This window comes from Staurois parvus, unplaced genomic scaffold (assembly GCF_062004578.1).
Source record: "Staurois parvus isolate SC_StPar_1 unplaced genomic scaffold, SC_StPar_1.0 ptg000298l, whole genome shotgun sequence".
Lineage (NCBI taxonomy): Eukaryota > Metazoa > Chordata > Amphibia > Anura > Ranidae > Staurois > Staurois parvus.
In genome coordinates this window covers 1,339,054-1,358,235 of record NW_028318094.1, presented here as the reverse complement: position 1 = coordinate 1,358,235, position 19,182 = coordinate 1,339,054, and the positions used below count along the sequence as shown (strand labels likewise).

The 19,182-nt window shown below is 45.4% G+C and overlaps 1 protein-coding gene across 3 annotated transcripts in view; it reads right to left on the bottom strand.

Moving 5' to 3' along the window:
* Positions 1–10,845, bottom strand: part of LOC149458002 (proton-coupled amino acid transporter 1-like) — a 107,074-nt gene extending 96,229 nt beyond the window's left edge. Inside the window, exons 1-2 of one of the 3 annotated variants that reach the window (XM_089682798.1) lie at positions 10,759–10,845; positions 2,371–2,524 (exon numbers count right to left, since the gene is read on the bottom strand). In XM_089682798.1, the coding sequence (XP_089538924.1) occupies positions 2,371–2,519 (149 nt within the window). In that variant the 5' untranslated portion in view covers positions 2,520–2,524; positions 10,759–10,845. Of the gene's footprint in view, positions 1–2,370; positions 2,525–10,579; positions 10,733–10,758 lie in introns of those variants that run through there. The other 2 variants (XM_089682799.1, XM_089682797.1) reach the window with 2 other exon arrangements.
* Positions 10,846–19,182: the final 8,337 nt, after the last annotated feature.

Genomic DNA, 19,182 nt, shown 5'->3' with positions numbered 1-19,182 from the left:
TTATTCAGGGCTTAGGAGCAGTGTACCCTATACTATAGAGCAGCCTTTCTCAACCAGGGTGCCCAGGCACCCTGGGGTGCTTTGAGGTTTCTTCAGGGGTGCCTTGGCAAAATGTCTAAAAATTGCCCAAAACTTGTATACAAGCCAGCGGGTGGAACAAGCCTGCCTTTTAGCTACACAAAGCCACAGGTCTTCATTGTGCACCAATACAACCTGAGATGGGTAAATGCACACTGCATACTGTTCTTTGCCTTAAAGTGTAACTAAAGGAAAGGGATAACTGTTTTTTGGGGGGTTTTTTAACGTTTTGGGTAGAGCGGAGAGGCCCGTTAGGGAGATTCACTCTCTATTTGTCCTGTTTATCATTATCATCAAAAGGGAAAGTAAAAGAAAATCACAAATTTTGGGCTGACACCAAAACAGTAATAGAGACGTAATATTCCAATGGGGACACTAGTTCTGATGACCCTGGTGACACCCCAGGATTCCATCACTTTGGAGGGATTTCCTTTTGTTTCGTGTTTTGGTTATGGAGCAGGAAGTGAAGGGAAATCTTCCCTTTTGGATACAGATGGAAAAAAAAAAAAAAAAAAAAAAAAGACGTGGGTTATAACCCTCCCTTAATCTAAAATGAAGATCTACAGAAAACCAACTAAAAGATATTCTTATCTAATCATATACAGTGCATCCAGAAAGTATTCACAGTGCCTAACTTTTGCCATATTTTGTTATGTTAGAGCCTTATTCCAAAACGGATCAAATTAATTTTTTTCCTCAACATTCTACAAACGATACCCCATAATGACAAAGAACGAAGATTGTTTTGTAATCTTTGCAATTTGTTAAAAATAAAAAACAAAAAAAAAACAAAAAACCAAAACACAAGTATTCACAGCCTTTGCCATGACACTCAAAATTGAGCTCTGGTGAATCCTGTTCCCACTGATCATCCTTGAGATGTTTCCACAACTTGATTGCTTGATTGGAGTCCACCTGTGGGAATTTCAGCTGATTGGACATGATTAGGAAAGGCATAAACCTGTCCATAGAAGGTCCCACAGTTAATAGTGCACGTCAGAGCACAAACCAAACCATGAAGTCCAAGGATTGTCCATAGACCTCCGAGACAGGATTGTATCAAGACACAGATCCGGGGAGAGTACAGAAAAATTTCTGCAGCATTTAAAGTCCCACTGAGCACAGTGGCCTCCATCATCCGTAAATGGAAGAAGTTTGGAACCACCAGGAATCTTCGTAGAGCTGGCCGCCCGGCCAAAATGAGAGATCGAGGCCTTAGCCAGGGAGGTAACCAAGCACCCGATGTTCACTCTGAAAGAGCTCCAGCATTTCTCTGTGGTGAGAGGAGAACCTTCCAGAAGAACAACCATCTCTGCAGCACTCCACCAATCAGGCCTGTATGGTAGAGTGGCCAGATGGAAGCCACTCCTCAGTAAAAGGCAAATGGTAGCCCACCTAGAGTTTGCCAAAAGGCACCTGAGGGACTCTCAGACCATGAGAAACAAAATTCTCTGATTTCAAAGATTGAACTCTTTGGCTTTAATGCCAAGTGTCATGTCTGGAGGAAACCAGGCACTGCTCACCACCTGGCCAATACCATCCCTACAGTGAAGCATGGCGGTGGCAGCATCACGCTGTGGGGATATTTTTCAGCGGCAGGAACTGGGAGACTAGTCCGGATTGAAGGAAAGATGAATGCAGCAATGTACAGAGACACCCTTGATGAAAACCTGTTCCAGAGTGCACTGGACCTTAGACTGGGACGATGGTTCATCTTTCAACAGGACAACGACCCTAAGCACACAGCCCACAAAGCAGTGGCTATGGGCATGTGAATGTCCTGGAGTGGACCAGCCTGACCGCAGACTTGAACATCTCTGGATAGATCTGAAAATGGCTGTGCACCGATGCTCCCCATCCAACCTGATGGAGCTTGAGAGGTACTGCAGAGATGAATGGGAGAAATTGCCCAAAAATAGATGTACCAAGCTTTTAGCATCATACTCAAACTAACTTGAGGCTGTAATTGGTGCTAAAGGTGCTTCAACTAAGTATTGAGCAAAGGCTGGGAATACTTATGTACATATTTTTTTTTTTATTTTTAATAAATTGCAAAGATTTAAAAACAAATTTCTTTCATGTTGTCATTATGGGGTATTGTTTGTAGAATGTTTAGGAAAAAAATGAATTTAATCCATTTTGAATAAGGCTGTAACAGAACAAAATGTGGCAAAAGTAAAGCGCTTTGAATACTTTCTGGATGCAGTGTATGAGCAGCCTGACATTAAATCAACATCAGTCAAAGTATGGCCACTAACATTTAATGTTATCCTCAAAGTAACGTATACTCACGTTGTGCTGCTGCTACTGTGCTCTCCAATGCGTTCATACTGTCCAGATCTAGAGGGAAAGTTGTTGATTGCTGAAATTTCCTCGGTGGGGCTAGAGTCTGTGGAGCTGTAGTCATTGTACGCGTCATTCCTCAGTCTGGTGGTAGCCATGGTTCCTAAAATTGCAAGAACATTAGTAAAATAATTTCCAAGGGTTTGTGAACAATATTCTAACATTTCATCTCTTTAAAGTGGATGTAATCCCTAACAAAGAACTTCTCTTATTAAGGCTCCATGCACACCAGCATTTTTTTTTAAGCTAAAAAACTGCCGGCTAAAAAAAAAAAAAACACTGGTAATAGCGGTTTTTAGTAGCGTTTAGGAGAGTTAATGTTTTATTAGCGTTTTTACAGTACATGTAAAGAAAAAGCTGTTAAGAGCATTTTAGTAGTGTTAGCATTTTTTCTGCTGGAAAAACGCTCCAAAAACTTTACAAAAACATTTTTTTTTTCTGCTCCTAGATGCTGAAGCTCAAAAAACGCTAATAGCTTAAAGTAAAGTAGTGTGCATGGATACATAGCATAACACAGTCAGTGTCAATGGGGGAATGCCTCTCGCGGAGCTATTGTGTTCTCCCGGAGGGGGGTGGGGAGCAGTCCCTGCCGGGAGAACACAATGATTATTGCTAGTGGCTATAGCTGCTGGCAAAAAAAATAAAATAAAAAAATGACATGCTAGAAATTAGACATGCTGGTTGTATCCAAGTCAATTGATAGATCGACTTGGGTACAATCAGCCTGCCAACAGATGGATCGAAATTTGGTTGGTCCCTGGACCAGCAGAGACTCAGACCATCTATGGGCGGCTTTAGATGTGCCATACCCATTTAAAATAACCTGATTTCCCCATGCCTATTCCCTGCATAAATCGTGCAGATGGAGGAAACTATGCTGCTGGCTGTGGTATTCATCAGCTGCATACCCACGGCTGTCTGAATACCCAAACAGCGACTGGATACACTGCTGTTTGGCTGACACTTTTCCACCTAGCGCCTCTGATTTTTCAATCACGTGTTTTTCAAGCCAAGTGGTGCGAACAGGCCCACCCACAGCCTAAATTAGAGCCATGCATGGCAAGATTTACTTCTTGTACTGTTGTCGGCGTACAGGCGTTTTTTCCTAATATGGTAAAGGAACCTAGGGAGTGCCATCTGCTGGCTGGGTAAAAGACTAACTGATGTTCATATGCATTAAAAATACTTACAGCCTAAAAAAAGATACTGTTGCTGTTACTGCTTATAAAGTATTATCTGTAGTTTAGCTTCAATTTGATAGTGTATTTAAATCTGCAAGTGCATCAAACACTTTCCTTCCCCCCCAGACTGACAATGCTGCAGCCCAAAGGTGCCCCTGTGCTCCTTCATCCAGAGTAGAGGCACTCTAATCCAGGAAGTGTGTCACTGGCCAGGGCACAAAACTAAAAAACAAAGGGAAAAAAGAAAACCAATGCTGACACCACATCTATTGATTAGTAAGCTGCAATATATTACATTTTTGGTTTTCAGTTCAGTGCTGCTTCAACATAACTTCCATTGACTAGCAATGTAGGGTGGGGATTAAAGAAAGCTTACCAGCATTACCACTTCCCACCAATGAAAGGGGCTTGAAATAGCACGGTCAATGACCAGAAAACGTGTTATTATTGCGTGCACTGATACAAAGTCTATAGGTTATTATAAATATTAGAAATTAGATTTTTACAATTTTTTTTATTGGATAGGTTTTATAGCAGAAAGTAAATTTTGTTTTTTCTTTTAAAGATATCGGTATTTTTTCATTTATAGTGCAAAAAAAAAAAAAAAAAAAAAATTAGAGGTGATCAAATACCACTTAAAGAAAGCTCCATTTGTGGGGGGAAAAATGACATACATTTCATTTATGTACAGCATTGCATGTCAAGCAATTGTCAGTTAAAGTAACGCAGCGCCGTATCGGAAACAATGGCCTGGTCAGGACAGGGGGGTAAATCTTCCGGAGGGCAAGTGGTTAATGCATCTACTGGCATCAATGCTGAGGGTTACTACTGAAGTCACCAACACCAATGCTGGGGGCTACTACTGAAGTCACCGACACCACGACGGGGTGGGGTGTTATTATTGAAGTCACTGACACTAATGCTGGGCGGGGGGATTATTATTAAAGTCAGTGACAGCAATGCTGTGGGGTTTTATTGCACATGATGACACCAATGATGGAGGTTGTTATTGCGGTCACTGGGACCAATATTGGGAGTCATCATTGCGGCCACTAACACCAATACTGGGGGTTAACACTGCATTGGCTGACATCAATGCTGAGGCTTATTATTGAGTTACTTGCACAGATGCTAGGGATTAATATGGCCTACAACACTAATGCTGGGGGGTATTATTTCAGGCATTAATACTAATGCTAGGGGTTATTATTGCAGTGACTGGTACCAATGCTGGGAGGGGGTTATTATTTCTGTCACCGACACCAATGCTAGCCTAATGACAATATACTCCAAAGCATGAGCTATTTTGTGACCCTCTGGAAGTGTTGGGGGCTTCCAATCAATACAAATTAGATTACAGCAAGTGAAAATATGTAATATATAGTTTGCACGTTATATGTTTCAGCTCTCCCCCCAATCCACCTCTCCAAGTGATAGCAGGTGGGGGATCCTCTCTACGTACTCACATTCACTTTTTGGAAAAAGCATGTTTGTGGGGCTTCACCCTCACTGCCACATCATTCAGTGAATAAACTACAAGTACCATCTGCCAACACGGCAGACGGACTTGTAGTTTCAATGGGCTGCGGGGGGCTGATGAGCGCTCCCTTAGTCTACTGACATGTCCTCTTGCTTTCAAACTGAAAGCCCGTACAGAGGAAAAGCCAAAAGTACATGTCTGCAGGAGCCCACTTTGCACCTGTGATCTCCTGATGATGGGTGCAATGCTTTATAGGCTCCAGCAGCAAAATATAATAAATGAAAATTTGTTAACTGCAATAAAAAATGTGTATTTATTATTTTTTCTGTAACAGGTGAACATATCCAAAGTAGTTTTAATCCTTATGATACTAGGTATAGGCAGGTGTATTGTATTTACCTTTTTTTAACCTTTTTTGGTTTGTGGTGTTCAGATACAGCTTAGTTCTGCTTTAAACAATTTCTTCTCTATACTATAGTCAACATGGATATACTTGTATGTCGCATCATTCTTCAGGGAGAATAGGTTACATTTTCATTTTTTCTTCCAGCCTCCTTGTTAGTTTCATCGTCCTTCTCTGAACTCTCTCTAATTCAAGGACATTCATCCTGAGGACTGGTGACCAGAGCTGAACAGCATACTCAAGAGGCCAGTGTTAGAATTATGGTTTTATCTCTTGGAGTACGGTACATATACTTGTGGGACGGGTTCACACTGATATGGTGTGGCACATCACATGTGACCCTTTTTTTTTTACCGCACCAGAATCGGATCGCATGGGTGTTCACACCCATGCGATCCGATTCTGCACATCGCGCCACGTTTTGTGAACTAATTGTGGGGTATCGTTAACTTAAAATACACACCCGCAGTGGTTCTTATGAACGGTGCGTTTATGATGTGGTAAAGGAAATCGCACACAAACCGGTGCAAATTCCACACCACATCAGTGTGAACCCAGGCTCAAACGCACACTAGGAGTCTGCTAGTCTTGCTAGATACAGCAAGGCATTGCATGCTACTGCTGAGTCTGTAGTCCACAAAGACCCCCAAAATCTTTTTCCATACCCAAGAGGTTCTTCCTGTAGCGAGTAAATTGTATGCTTTTTTTTTTTTTAGCTCCGGATGAATTGCTTTACATTTTTCAATATTAAAAGAGAAGTATGTTCAAAGCTTTTTTGGTCATACTTCTCTGCGAGTACAATTACTTTTGCACTCTAGAACCATCTGATAACAGGCTAAAGCCCGCTGATGTCACAGAGCCACTCCATTCTCTGGAAGGATCCCGACCATATTGCCAGGATCCGCCCAGATGCCCGAAAGACAGCTGGCTCAGCCTCAGTGCAAGGCTAAGAGCTGGACCCAGCTGCTGCTGCCCCTTTCCCAGCAAGGGCAGAGAGCTATGACTAAAAATTCGGGAAGACAGAGAACTGAGCAATCAGTGGTCACATGTTCTCGGGCTTAGAGCTGGTGGGGAACAGCAGCATCATCAGACCAATGCTGCAGCATGAAGATGATTCTAGAGGTTTGTTTTTTTTTAAATTCCCATAATTCTCCTTTCAACCTCAACTGCCATAGAGCTGCCCATCCTCTTTTATTGAGTTGCTAGAAATTGTAATTAAGTTACTGCCCTGCTTGGATTTGTATCATCAGCAAACACTGAGACCTAGCTATTTATGCCAATCTCTAGACCATCTATGAACAAGATAAACAGAACTGGACCCAGGACAGAGCATTGGGGCATACTTCTCACTACCCTACACCATTTAGGAAGAAAAAGAAAAAAAAAATGTACTCTCTGGACATGTCCCTGCAATCAGCTTTCTATACATGTACATAGATTTTCTTCAATGCCATACATAAATACATTCAGTGCATATACTATACACAAAATTGGACCCCATAATTAAGCTTAAAGCAGAACTATAGACAAAATTGTATTTGTTCATTTTGGATAGATTAGTAAGAGGAGGGTTATAACCCCTGTCAGTTTATTTTTAACCATCTGTGTCTCATTGGGGAGATTTAACTCCACTTCCTGTCCCATAGCCAAAACAGGAAGTGAGAGATAATCCATGCAAATTAAGGGAATTCCTTGGGAACCACCAGGTCACCAGAACTGGTGTCCCCATTGGAAAATTTCCCCCGTAATATTTTTATGGGGACAACCAAAAATGTGGGGTTTTCTTTACTTTCATGTTCAAGGATAATGATAAACAGGACAAACAGAGAGGGGGAATCTCCCTAATAAGGGCACAGGGATTAGAACACCTATTAGGTTTTTTTATCAATCTCCACCCTGTCCAAAACTTCAAAAAAGTTTTGCCTTTAGTTATACTTTAAAACAGTAGTAAACAGTGAAAAAAGAAATTTGACCCCTGCCGGATAATGTCATAATGTGCCACATATTATTACAGACTTACCTTAAAATAAAACCCTCCAGCAGAGTGCTGTCACCACTGACAGGGCTACCATCCTCACCCAGTCTCCTTCCCAGGTCTGCGGGCTCCAGCCACTTGAAAGGAAGAGCCATGGTGACATCACTCCCATGGGAGTCACCGCAGCAGCACAACTCTCTCAATGGACGGCTGCCACCGAAAGTGCAGTGTGCATGCGCCAGTGACATCTCCAGCTGCATGGATCCCCTTCTTTTTGGGTCCCCCGCTGGCAGTCCTGACCCCCCCCCCTCACAACGAGAGTCCCCAATAGCAAGCCTCTTGCTATGGTGGCACTCGAGTAGGCTCGCTCCCGAGCCGCACTTCTGTGAATGGAAACTGTTTGGCCCCACTCTGTCCTCATTGGCTCACTGGCTATGTGAGCTGCTGTGTGAGCCAATGAGGAGACAGAGACCTGGGAGAGCCATGGCTCTCATTTACATCGCTGGATCGAGATAGGGCTCAGGTAAGTATAAGGAAAGCTCTGAGGGAGGAGCTGTAACCAGAAGGTTTTTTTTACCTTCATGCATGGAATGCATGAAGGAAAAAACACTTCTGCCTTTAGAACCACTTTATGCAGTTAATAGCTATAAATCTGATTGTATTTGTCAGTGTCTGGCCTTCGCCCAGCTAAGAGTCTGCACTGACCAATTGACTGAATTGACTGACCAGGTTACCTTTCACATGGACATCTGAGATCAAGCAATTGCAGCGCAGTGTTCAATTCTGATGAGTGAAATGCATTCTGCACAACTCTGTAAGCGATTGCACAATGTGGGAAATAAGGGGAACTCGAAGAACGCCAATCAGACTGTATACCGGTGCAGAACAGCAGTATTCTGACCACACAGAACGATGCGTCACGAGTGCAAGCCAATTTAAACCATCACCCAGATTATTCTTGCAGAAAGTCATGACCACAAGCAGATTCTACATCCTTCATATGGATTGTAGCTGACTGCTCACCTCCTGCTCAGCTCAGTGGGGTAAGGTTGTTAGAAGTACGATGTTAGAAAATACATCCTTTATAATTCAATTATGAAAGATACAACACAAAATTATTCCAATCAATTTACATTTTACTAGTCTGAGATATTCACACCATCACCCCAATAATCATCTCTGCTCATCAAGACATCCCACTAATCAGCTTTGTTACCTCTCCCTTTCTGTATTCACTCCTCTTCTCCGGTACATACTTCATTCTGAAAATCATCATCTCTCCCCTCATTTACTCATGTCATCACCCTACTAATCACCCCTCTCCTCCTGCACGTCTCCCCCCACCACTCATCACCCCTCTCCTCCTGCACATCCCCTCTCCTCCTGCACGTCCCCCCACCACGTCTCCCCCCACCACTCATCATCCCTCTCCTCCTGCACGTCTCCCCACACCACTCATCACCCCTCTCCTCGTGCACGTCTCCCCGCACCACTCATCACCCCTCTCCTCCTGCACGTCTCCCCCCCACCACTCATCACCCCTCTCCTCCTGCACGTCTCCCCCCACCACTCATCACCCCTCTCCTCCTGCACGTCTCCCCGCACCACTCGTCACCCCTCTCCTCGTGCACATCTCCCCGCACCACTCGTCACCCCTCTCCTCCTGTACGTCTCCCCCCACCACTCGTCACCCCTCTTCTCCTGCATGTCCCCCCACCACTCGTCACCCCTCTTCTCCTGCACGTCCCCCCACCACTCGTCACCCCTCTTCTCCTGCACGTCCCCCCACCACTCATCACCCCTCTTCTCCTGCAAATCCCCCCACCACTCATCACCCCTCTCCTCCTGCAAATCCCCCCACCACTCATCACCCCTCTTCTCTTGCACATCTCCCCTCTCCTCCTGCACGTCCCCCCACCACTCACCACCCCTCTCCTCCTGCACGTCCCCCCACCAGTCATCACCCCTCTCCTCCTGCACGTCCCCCCACCAGTCATCACCCCTCTCCTCCTGCACGTCCCCCCTCCAGTCATCACCCCTCTCCTCCTGCACGTCCCCCCACCACTCATCACCCCTCTCCTCCTGCACGTCCCCCCACCACTCATCACCCCTCTACTCCTGCACGTCCCCCCACCACTCATCACCCTCTCCTCCTGCACGTCTCCCCCCACCACTCATCACCCCTCTCCTCCTGCACGTCTCCCCCCACCACTCATCACCCCTCTCCTCCTGCACGTCTCCCCCCACCACTCATCACCCCTCTACTCCTGCACGTCTCCCCCCACCACTCATCACCCCTCTACTCCTGCACGTCTCCCCCCACCACTCATCACCCCTCTCCTCCTGCACATCTCCCCCCACCACTCATCACCCCTCTCCTCCTGTACATCCCCCCATCACCCCTCTCCTCCTGTATATCCCCCCACCACTCATCACCCCTCTTCTCCTGCACTTCCCCCACCAATCATCACCCCTCTTCTCCAGCACCTCCCCCACCAATCATCACCCCTCTCCTCCTGTACGTCCCCCCACCAGTCATCACCCCTCTCCTCCTGTACGTCCCCCCACCAATCATCACCCCTCTACTCCTGTATGTCCCCCCACCAGTCATCACCCCTCTCCGCCTGTATGTCCCCCCACCAGTCATCACCCCTCTCTGCCTGTATGTCCCCCCACCAATCATCACCCCTCTCTGCCTGTACAGCCCCCCACCAATCATCACCCCTCTCCTCCTTTACATCCCCCCCACCAATCATCACCCCTCTCCTCCTTTACATCCCCCCCACCAATCATCACCCCTCTCCTCCTGTACATCCCCCCCACCAATCATCACCCCTCTCCTCCTGTACATCCCCCCACCAGTCATCACCCCTCTCCTCCTGAACCCACACTATCACACTGTTCCTCGTGTGTACATATATTCTGACCCCCGACCCCTCCCCCCAGCACACTCCTCCTGAAGTGGGGTATCTAATCCGGCTGCACCACCATCACTTGCACAGAACTACAATCAAAGTGACAACTACAAAACTTGAAGCAACATCTGATCCATGGATAATCCTGATACTTTACAATCCCCACGTAACACAAATACACACGAATAGGATTCAAGCACTGACCTTCTGTGTAGCTGATCACCATTCAAACCCCCAGTACCATCACCATGGTGACACAAGCCGGGCCTGCCCCTGTAAAGTCAGGCAGATGCCAACTTGTGCTCCTGTATACGGTGTACAGCCAGCTGTCAGCTCCTCCTCCAGTGTCCCCTCCCTCCTGTCCGCGCCACGCTGATACTTACAGCCCGAGCCCCGCTCTGCTCTTCCCTTCTCACTCCATCCCAGCCGGCCACACATTAGTCACGTGAGCCGCCGATCAGCTGATCATCTCGCCACAAACCAGTTTCTTTTTTTTCTCCGGCTTCTTTAAACACTTGAAATAAAACTTTATTGTTCCAGGAACATTATTGCTAAGAACAGCCACGCTTCCGTGTGCTAGACTGCAGAACGAGGATGTGTGATAGCCGTTTCCGTGAGCGGGCGTACCGAGCCTCCTGCAGTCATTGCGGACACATGGAGTTCCTACCTTGGCTGCAGGTTCTCGTATTGTTAGCTGAGACTGGTCACGTTCCACTTGAACAGGGCCTGTTCACACAGAAATGTGCCTGAAAACGTGGATGTGCGTTACCGTCCAGGCTGGCGGACGTTTGTATGTGCATTAACCAGGGGCGGACTGACAACTCATGGGGCCCCCGGGCAATAGGGGATCATGGGGCCCCTGTGTCCTTGCCCAAACTCAAAAAAGCCTATGAGAAAGGTGCCAGGGGAATCTCATGGGGCCCCCTACTGACCCCGGGCCCTCGGGCAGTGCGCGAGTTTCCAAATGGTCAGTCCGCCCCTGGCATTAACACATACTATTTAACCCCCAGACTAAGTATGACATTTCTGTCATGAATGGTAAAATCTGCATTTTTTTTCTGGAAAACTACTTCGAACCTCCAAACTTCATATATATTTGTTAACCTCCCTGGCGGTATGATTATTTCTGATTTTTGGTGCTGAAAGCGGTACCATTTTTTTTGCATGGAAATATGTCGTTTTTTATTGTAGGCCTGTAATTTTTAGGAATAACTCACTGAAATCTGTCCGAACAAGAGTCTAGTAAACATTCCTGATATGATAAAACTTGAAACACAAAATCATAAATTATAATTTAATAAAGAATCATAAAAAATAATATAATAATAAATTTAATTCAATAATATAATCAAACCAAAAACACTGAAATTTGAAATACAGAGACAAATTCACACATCGCTGAGCAAAGTTGCAAAATCGTTTTCAGTGTCTGATGACGAATTTCCCCACAAATCATTATCACTCAATTCTGCAAGTGGTTCTGATTTACTATCGCTGTTCTCTAGCTGGTCTAAAACCGATTTTGACCTAAAGGGATGCTTTTTGGATGCCATGGACTTTTCTAAGTTTCCAGGCAGAAAGAACAGTAAAAATGCAGACAGGGCACAGGACAAAGCAGTAGGGACAAAATGTATGTGAAATGCATTGAAACAGCAATGTTTTACTATGTAATAATCATTTTTTAAAAAATGACTTTTTAAAAATGTCAAATTTGCTGCCGGTTCCGGCGCCCGTACGTCACAGGGACCGGAACACGGATGCCGGCATTGGCCGGAGGAGATGGCCGGGGACGCTGCAGGGGACACATCGCGGGAGCGAAGGACAAGGTAAGCGCTGCAAGGACTCCCTGAGCAACGCCGCATGGTAAGCCCGAGTGTAGCTCAGGGTTACCGCGCTTGGTACTCAAATTGTACCCCGAGCTACACTCGGGAATACCGCCAGGGAGGGTTTTTTTTGGGGGGGGAAAGGGGGTACTTGGTTTTGACAGCTGCTGACTCAGTTTGCCGCTGCAAATGGGCCCCAGAAGACTACGGGACCCATCAAAAAGCGCAGCACACTCGCACTTGTGCAATAGGAAGGCGTCGCTTTAAGTTTCCCTTACTTGCAATGCCGGCGTTGGGGGACCTACGGGCTAGTGAAGAACTTGCCTGGGTGACGACAGTGCTGAACCCCTGAACAGGTGCATGTCCTTGTATTAAAAGTCAGCAGAATTTGTAGTTGCTGACCTTTTATTTTTTAAGAGTTGCCTGAAACTCCTCTTTAACCACTTGTCTACCCGGCACTTATACCCACTTCCTGCCCAGGCCAGCTTTCAGCACTCTCGCACTTTGAATAATTGCATGGTCATGCAACATTGTACCCATGTGACATTTTTTTCACACAAATCAAGCTTTCTTTTGGTGGTATTTAATCGCTGCTGGGTGTTTTATTTTTTGCGTTATAAACAAATAGCAAATTTCTTTGTTTCTATTATAAAATTTTGCAAACAGGTAATTTTTCTCCAGTGATGTGTGTTGATGAGGCTGCACTGTTAGGCAGCATTGATGGGCACTGAGAGGAGGCACTGATAATGCTGCTCAGATGGGCACAGGTGGGTGGCACTGATGAGTACAGGTGGGCAGCACTGCTGGGGACAGTGCCCTGATGATCAGTGCTGATCACTTCTCTGAAAGTTGCCGGTTATCGGCAGTACTTTCCTCAATCTGTGACAGCGTGAGGAAAGTGCAGCCAATAACCGGCAGCTGCATTCGGTGATCTGCTGTGTCATTGGACACAGCTGATCATGTGGTAAAAGGCCATCGTGATTGGCCGTATCCCATGATCAGCTGTGTCTGTAGGACATAGTGATCACAGGCGGCGCCAGGTGTGCGCCGCTGGTGGCGTGTTCTGGAATGACGTTCATGGACGTCGTCCCAGAACCAGACAACCATGCTGTAGCCGTCCTTCGGCTATAGCGAGGTAGGGAACTGGTTAAGCAGTGGCTCTAGAGAATAAAATGGTGGGTGTGCAGGCAGATGCAGTCTATTTTCTCAACTGTCCCTGGTCAATGGACAGGAAGTCCCATGCTTGATTGACAATGGGTCAGAGGTCATTGTTATAGAATTTGACTCATACCTAAAAAGATTTGGGGTACGGGAGCAGCTAGACCCCTGCTGGCTTTCCTTCTGAGCAGCCAACAGCCTGCTTATCCTTGTGGATGGCATTGTCTGGTTGAAGATTCAAACTGAAGACCAGGTGATGGAACGAGTGGGAGTGGTGGTGACCCACGGTTCAGTAAACCTGAAAGTGCCTGTTGTGTTAGGCATGAATGTATTGAAAGACCTGCACTTTACCTCACCTGCTGGTTAAATATGAATTCTCTGGCTGGCCCATAGCTGTGGCTTGTGAACAGTGTCACTCAGAATCCTCCAGGCCTTTAAGGCCCAACGGAAGGCAGCAAAGAAACAACCAGAACAAGTAGGGGTGGTATGCACACCCATAAACAGAAGCTATTATTAGCACCTCAACAGGAGGTGGCCTGGTCCCTTCCCATCAGGGCTCACTGGAAGTTACAGGATGTCACTGTCATGGTTGAACCCCGCAAGGATACAGTGACGCCTGGGGAGTAGCTGGTGGGCCGAACCTTATCCAAGGTCTACCAGGGGAGAGTCATGGTGCAACTCATCAACCTGGGTACACGCCCATCACACCTACCCAGACACGTCATCCTCGTGTTCCCCCTCTATTGCATTTCCATGGCCCAAACCAGGGTGGGAGCCATGTGTGCTCTCCTGCAGACAGCTATGGCATCCTAGGATGAACCCAGTGCATGTCACTTCTAGTACAGCTGGACATCCCTTTTAAAGACTTTCCCCTCCCACAACAGAGGGTGCTTCACAACTACTGGAGAAACCTCTCCTAGTGTTCACCACTAGTCCGGAGGATTACGAGTACACAGAGGTTATTGACCATCCATTTCACACAGGGGATGCACCGCCCATCCAAGAGCAGTACTGCCACATTCTCCCTCCTGTGCCTGGAGGTCAAGGACTTGCTCCGTAACATACTGCAGGGTGGAGTGGTTTGGGACAGTCGCAGTCCTTAGGCTGCCCGTCATCCAGGTGTGCAAGAAAGACAGTGGCTTACTGTTCTGGGTGAACTATTGTAAACTTAACGCCTGCACCCATACGGATTCCTACCCTCTACCTCGAGTAGTGGAGGCCCTAATGGTGTTAGGACAAGCAAAATGCTTCTCCATCCTAGGCCTGGCTAGTGGCTATTGGCAGGTTCCGGTCCAGGACCAAGAGAAAACCACCTTCATCGCACCCTTGGGACTGTGAGTTTACCTGAATGCCCTTTGGCCTCAGCAATGCCCTGTCAGGGATACTAAATGTAGGTATCCAGCAAGGATGACCAGTGGGCCGTACCTTAAGAAATCAGAAACCAGGCTGAGTAAGGTTAAATAAAGTTTAATAACATAAATATCACTCTTGCAACACCAATAAACCATATACAATGTAAAGTGACAATATAAATGTAAAAGTGCAGCAACCCAAAGGATAACCAAACTATATACAAATGGCGGGAGCACACATAAGCAGGGCAAGGTCAGGACTAAGACAGAAAACAAGAGGAGCAGGGAGCAAGGTACTGGGCAAGCTGGATGCAAGGAGCAGGTCTCAGAGTCAGGTACAGGAATAAGGCTCAGACAGGGACATGGCTTGCAAGAAGAACACTGAAGTATTGAACTTCAGTCAAGGGCACTGCGCCCTTTTACTCCAGGAACAGTGCCACCAGTAGGTGACCCAAGTAATGACACAGGTCTTGACATGCCCCCAGTATCTTCCAACACTTAATGGAAAGATGTCCGGGAGACTTTAACTTTGAGACTGTGCTAATCTATCTCAATGATATCATCATCTTCGCCAAGACATTTGAGGACCATGTCAAACATCTGGATTGGGTGTTAATGAAAAACATGAAATACACCCAAGGTAGTATGCTGGGACCTAAGTGGGAGCGTACCTCATACCAGGTGGTTGGGGCAATCATTCCCACCTACCCCTATGACCTGGTCTCTGAGGGGCCCAACCCCGATAAGAAATGACTGCAACAAAACATGTTGAGGCCTTGCGTACTGGGTGGTGAGTACTCTGAGAAGCCTGTCGAGGAGCCAAAGGCTTTCAAACCTGCCAACTTCCCTGCCACCAGTGTAAGAGACACCCCTGGGCTGGTTCTTGCCACCTCTTGAGCTTAAGCCTCCAGTCCCCAGAGCCTGAAGACTCTGAAGCTGACAGTCTAGCTGAGCCAGTCACCCGGTCTAGTGTTACAGACTATACTGGTCTGAAAGACATTCCCAGTTGGGGCCCAGGTAAAGAGCAGCCAGAGGACATGAATAATCCCTTGCTACCTGTGGCCCCCAAAGTCCTTACCTGAAGATGAACCTTTTCCAAGTGACTTTGATGAAATCTCAGTTATCTGCCACCCTGTGCGGCCCAATCATGGGCAACTTTCAGCAAGATGATCTCTGATTAAGTTGTTTAACCGTGTTTGATTTTGCCTTAACCTGTTTTTTGCATTGCTGTTTATGTTATATGGTGTTGCGATGCAGAGGACAACATCTGTTAAAGAGGGAGAAGTGTAGGCAGGTGAAGTCTGTTTTTTCTGTAGGTGGCACTCAACTTGAGTTTTCCAGAGCTGGAGAGGAAGTCAAGGGGAAACATAGTTTCTCTATGGTTAATTCGGTCACTGGAGCAGCGATCCTTTTGGCTACGCTGCTACCATGTGACCCTTGGCTGCCATTTTGGGTCAGCAGGGTCTATATAGGTTCCTGCCCTTGGGTTTTGGTTCATTTTGCAAGTGACTACTGTAGGGAGAGAGACCCTGCTTGTTAGGAAAAGTAACTAGCGGTAGGGAGAGATTCGAGACAAGCTAGGGCCTTACTATCCTGGATATAAGTCTCCCCCACTTCACCCTCTGAAACAGACGCTGTCAGCATCTCTCTTCAGCCACACTATTGACTGCATTCAACTGTGAGTTGTTTCCCAAAGTGACGCTCTACCACTAGGGTGTTTTGTAATGTTGGCATTCCCCTCAATACAAGTTTCGGGTTTTATTGCAAACGGACCTCTAGAAAATTTTACCCCCTTCATGACTAGGGCACTTTTTCCAGCTGTGATTGACAGTTATTAATAAATTAGATTTTAGAGTAGCTATAGATTTAGAAAGATAATAGCCAGCTATCATTGCCTGTATGAAACTCGGCAAGTAGGATGTGGGCCATCTGTAAGTTTACATACAAAACTCTATGGCTGGAGTGTACCTAGCATCAGATATATTTTTCATGTTCCATGCATGTGTGCCAAGTAAATGTAACACTTGCACATATTTATTACCCCACAGAGATCACAGTGTTCAGCTTACAATGGTTTATTCTGCTTTTCTCCCCACGAGGATGGAGTCATCTTTGTTCAGGCATCAGCCAGGTTAGCATCCACTTCCCAGAATGACATTCTAACTCAAGATGATACAATCTTGTAAATCATAACGTTCACAAATCTCCAACACAAATTCCCCCTACTGCAGGAAATCGTGAAAATGCATGCTTCCACCTGTAGCAGACTAATAGCATCACCTTAGCTTATGCCAGTGTTTCTCAATTCCAGTTCTCATGGACCCCCAACAGGTCATGTTTTCAGGATTTCCATTATTTTGCACAGGTGATTTGATCAGTTTCACTGGCTTGGTAATTACCACAGCTGTTTCATCTGAGGGAAATCCTGAAAACATGACCTGTTGGGGGTCCATGAGGACTGGAGTTGAGAAACACTGGCTTATACAAAGTAAATGATTGGAGCTCAATGAGTGCTTTATTGATAAAATTTGTAGATTTGTTTTTTTTTAATTTACCGTTACTTTACAACATCACACATCCAGAATTTCGGCATGCATATGTGTCAGTGTACAAAAAGGTCTATTTTAGGATTGCTTGAGATAAGTAAAATACAGAGCAAGGACTTATGCCTGACAATGCTGACTGGGGCCTATGACAGTTGAACCAATAACCAGCCAGCAACGTACTGGCAGCTGCCCCCCTCCCACTGCCACCTTTACCAGGCTCTCCTGTGGGATGGAGCCTGGAAAGGATGCGACTAGCGGCATCGTGTTCCTGAGACACTGAGAGGAACAGGTGTTGTTTCTCCCACTGAATGACGTCAGAAACCAAAAGCGATGAGGCTTTTGTCACTTCTGGTTTTGGTCTTATGTAAACAAGCCATTACTGGTTTTTACAAGCATCAGATCAAACCAATCTTGGTTTAATCTGATGCTTTGGTGGCCAGAAGACACCTGTCCTCTTTTTGTAGTTCCAGTGTAAAAAAAAAAATCAAATACTTCTTCCCGTCCAACCCAGGTTGATAAGCGGCTGGACGGCAGCGCTGCTGATGTGGGTAGATGTTTCTTAACTCCCCCCCATCCATTGTCTGTGCCCGCTCCCTGGGAACGTGTGGCACCGCGATCAGTGCCCGCTGTGTCCTCTGGAGCACAGATTGCTGTATGGGACCGAACAGTGATCACATGAATAGTAGTAAACAAAATGTCACTTCCTGACAGTATTGCTTACTACGTGTGAAATCTGTGAATGATCACAGGTCACATGGTACAAGGCTATTCACAACATCCTTGTACCATGTGACAAGCTGTGACCAATCACAGCTCGCACAGTATTTCTCAATGGCTGCAGGAATGATTGCTGCAGCCATTGAAGGGGAAATTATTGCTTTTACACCCATAAAGGATGTAAAAGCAATCAATGTTAGAAAAAAAAAAAAATCTTCATCACCCCCCCACAAGTACAGTGTCACTATGGTGAAAAAAAATGCTGGTTTTTAAATATATGTGAGAAGTGTTGGCCGGAGGGTCAAGTGGTTAAATCATTTTTTTTTTTCATTATCTCTGTAGCCATCTTTTCACTATGGTGACACTGTACTGCTACGGTGACAGTATGTAAAAAAAAAAAAAAAAACCCAAATAAAAATGTAAACAAATTTTTAAAAATTATAATTTTTGGTTATAAACGAATTTGGGTTATTTTTTTTTACTAAAAAGATAAATACATTTTGGCCAAGATTTATGAAGAAAAATTTATTTGCAAAATGTTAAGAATAACATTTTTTTTCAAAATTTGTGGACTTTTTCATTTATATATATATATAAAAAAAGAAAAAAAAATCCCAGTGGTGAATAAATACCACCAAAGTAAAGTTTTATCTGTCTCAAAAAAATGCATATGGTACAGTGTTGCATGACTGCGCAATTGTCATTCAAAGTGTGATAACATTGAAAGCTGAAAATTGCCCTGGAAAGGGGTGAAAGTGTTCGGACTTGAAGTGGTTAAGCGGCCCTGTACCACCGTGTTTGTGCGCAAAGGCAAACACACATCGGTTCTATACGCATATGTAAACAGCGATTGCATTACACATGTAAGCTATCATCACAAATGCCAGAGCGAGAGCCATAATTCTAGCACCAGACCAACTGTGTAACTCTAAACTAGAAACCAGTGAAGTCTTTTAAAGCGTTGCCTATGGAGATTTTTAGGTACTGTAGTTTGTTGCCATTCCATGAGCGTGCGCAATTTTAAAGCGTAATATGTTAGTTATCTATTTTACTTGGCATACCATTATCTTTTATATTTTACCAATTAATTGGGTATTATATTGTGTTTTTGTGCATTACAATTCAGTGGGTTTTTTTTATTAAAAACCACTGCACAAATACCGTGTGACATAAATACTGTAACCCTCACCATTTTATTCTCTAGGAACTCT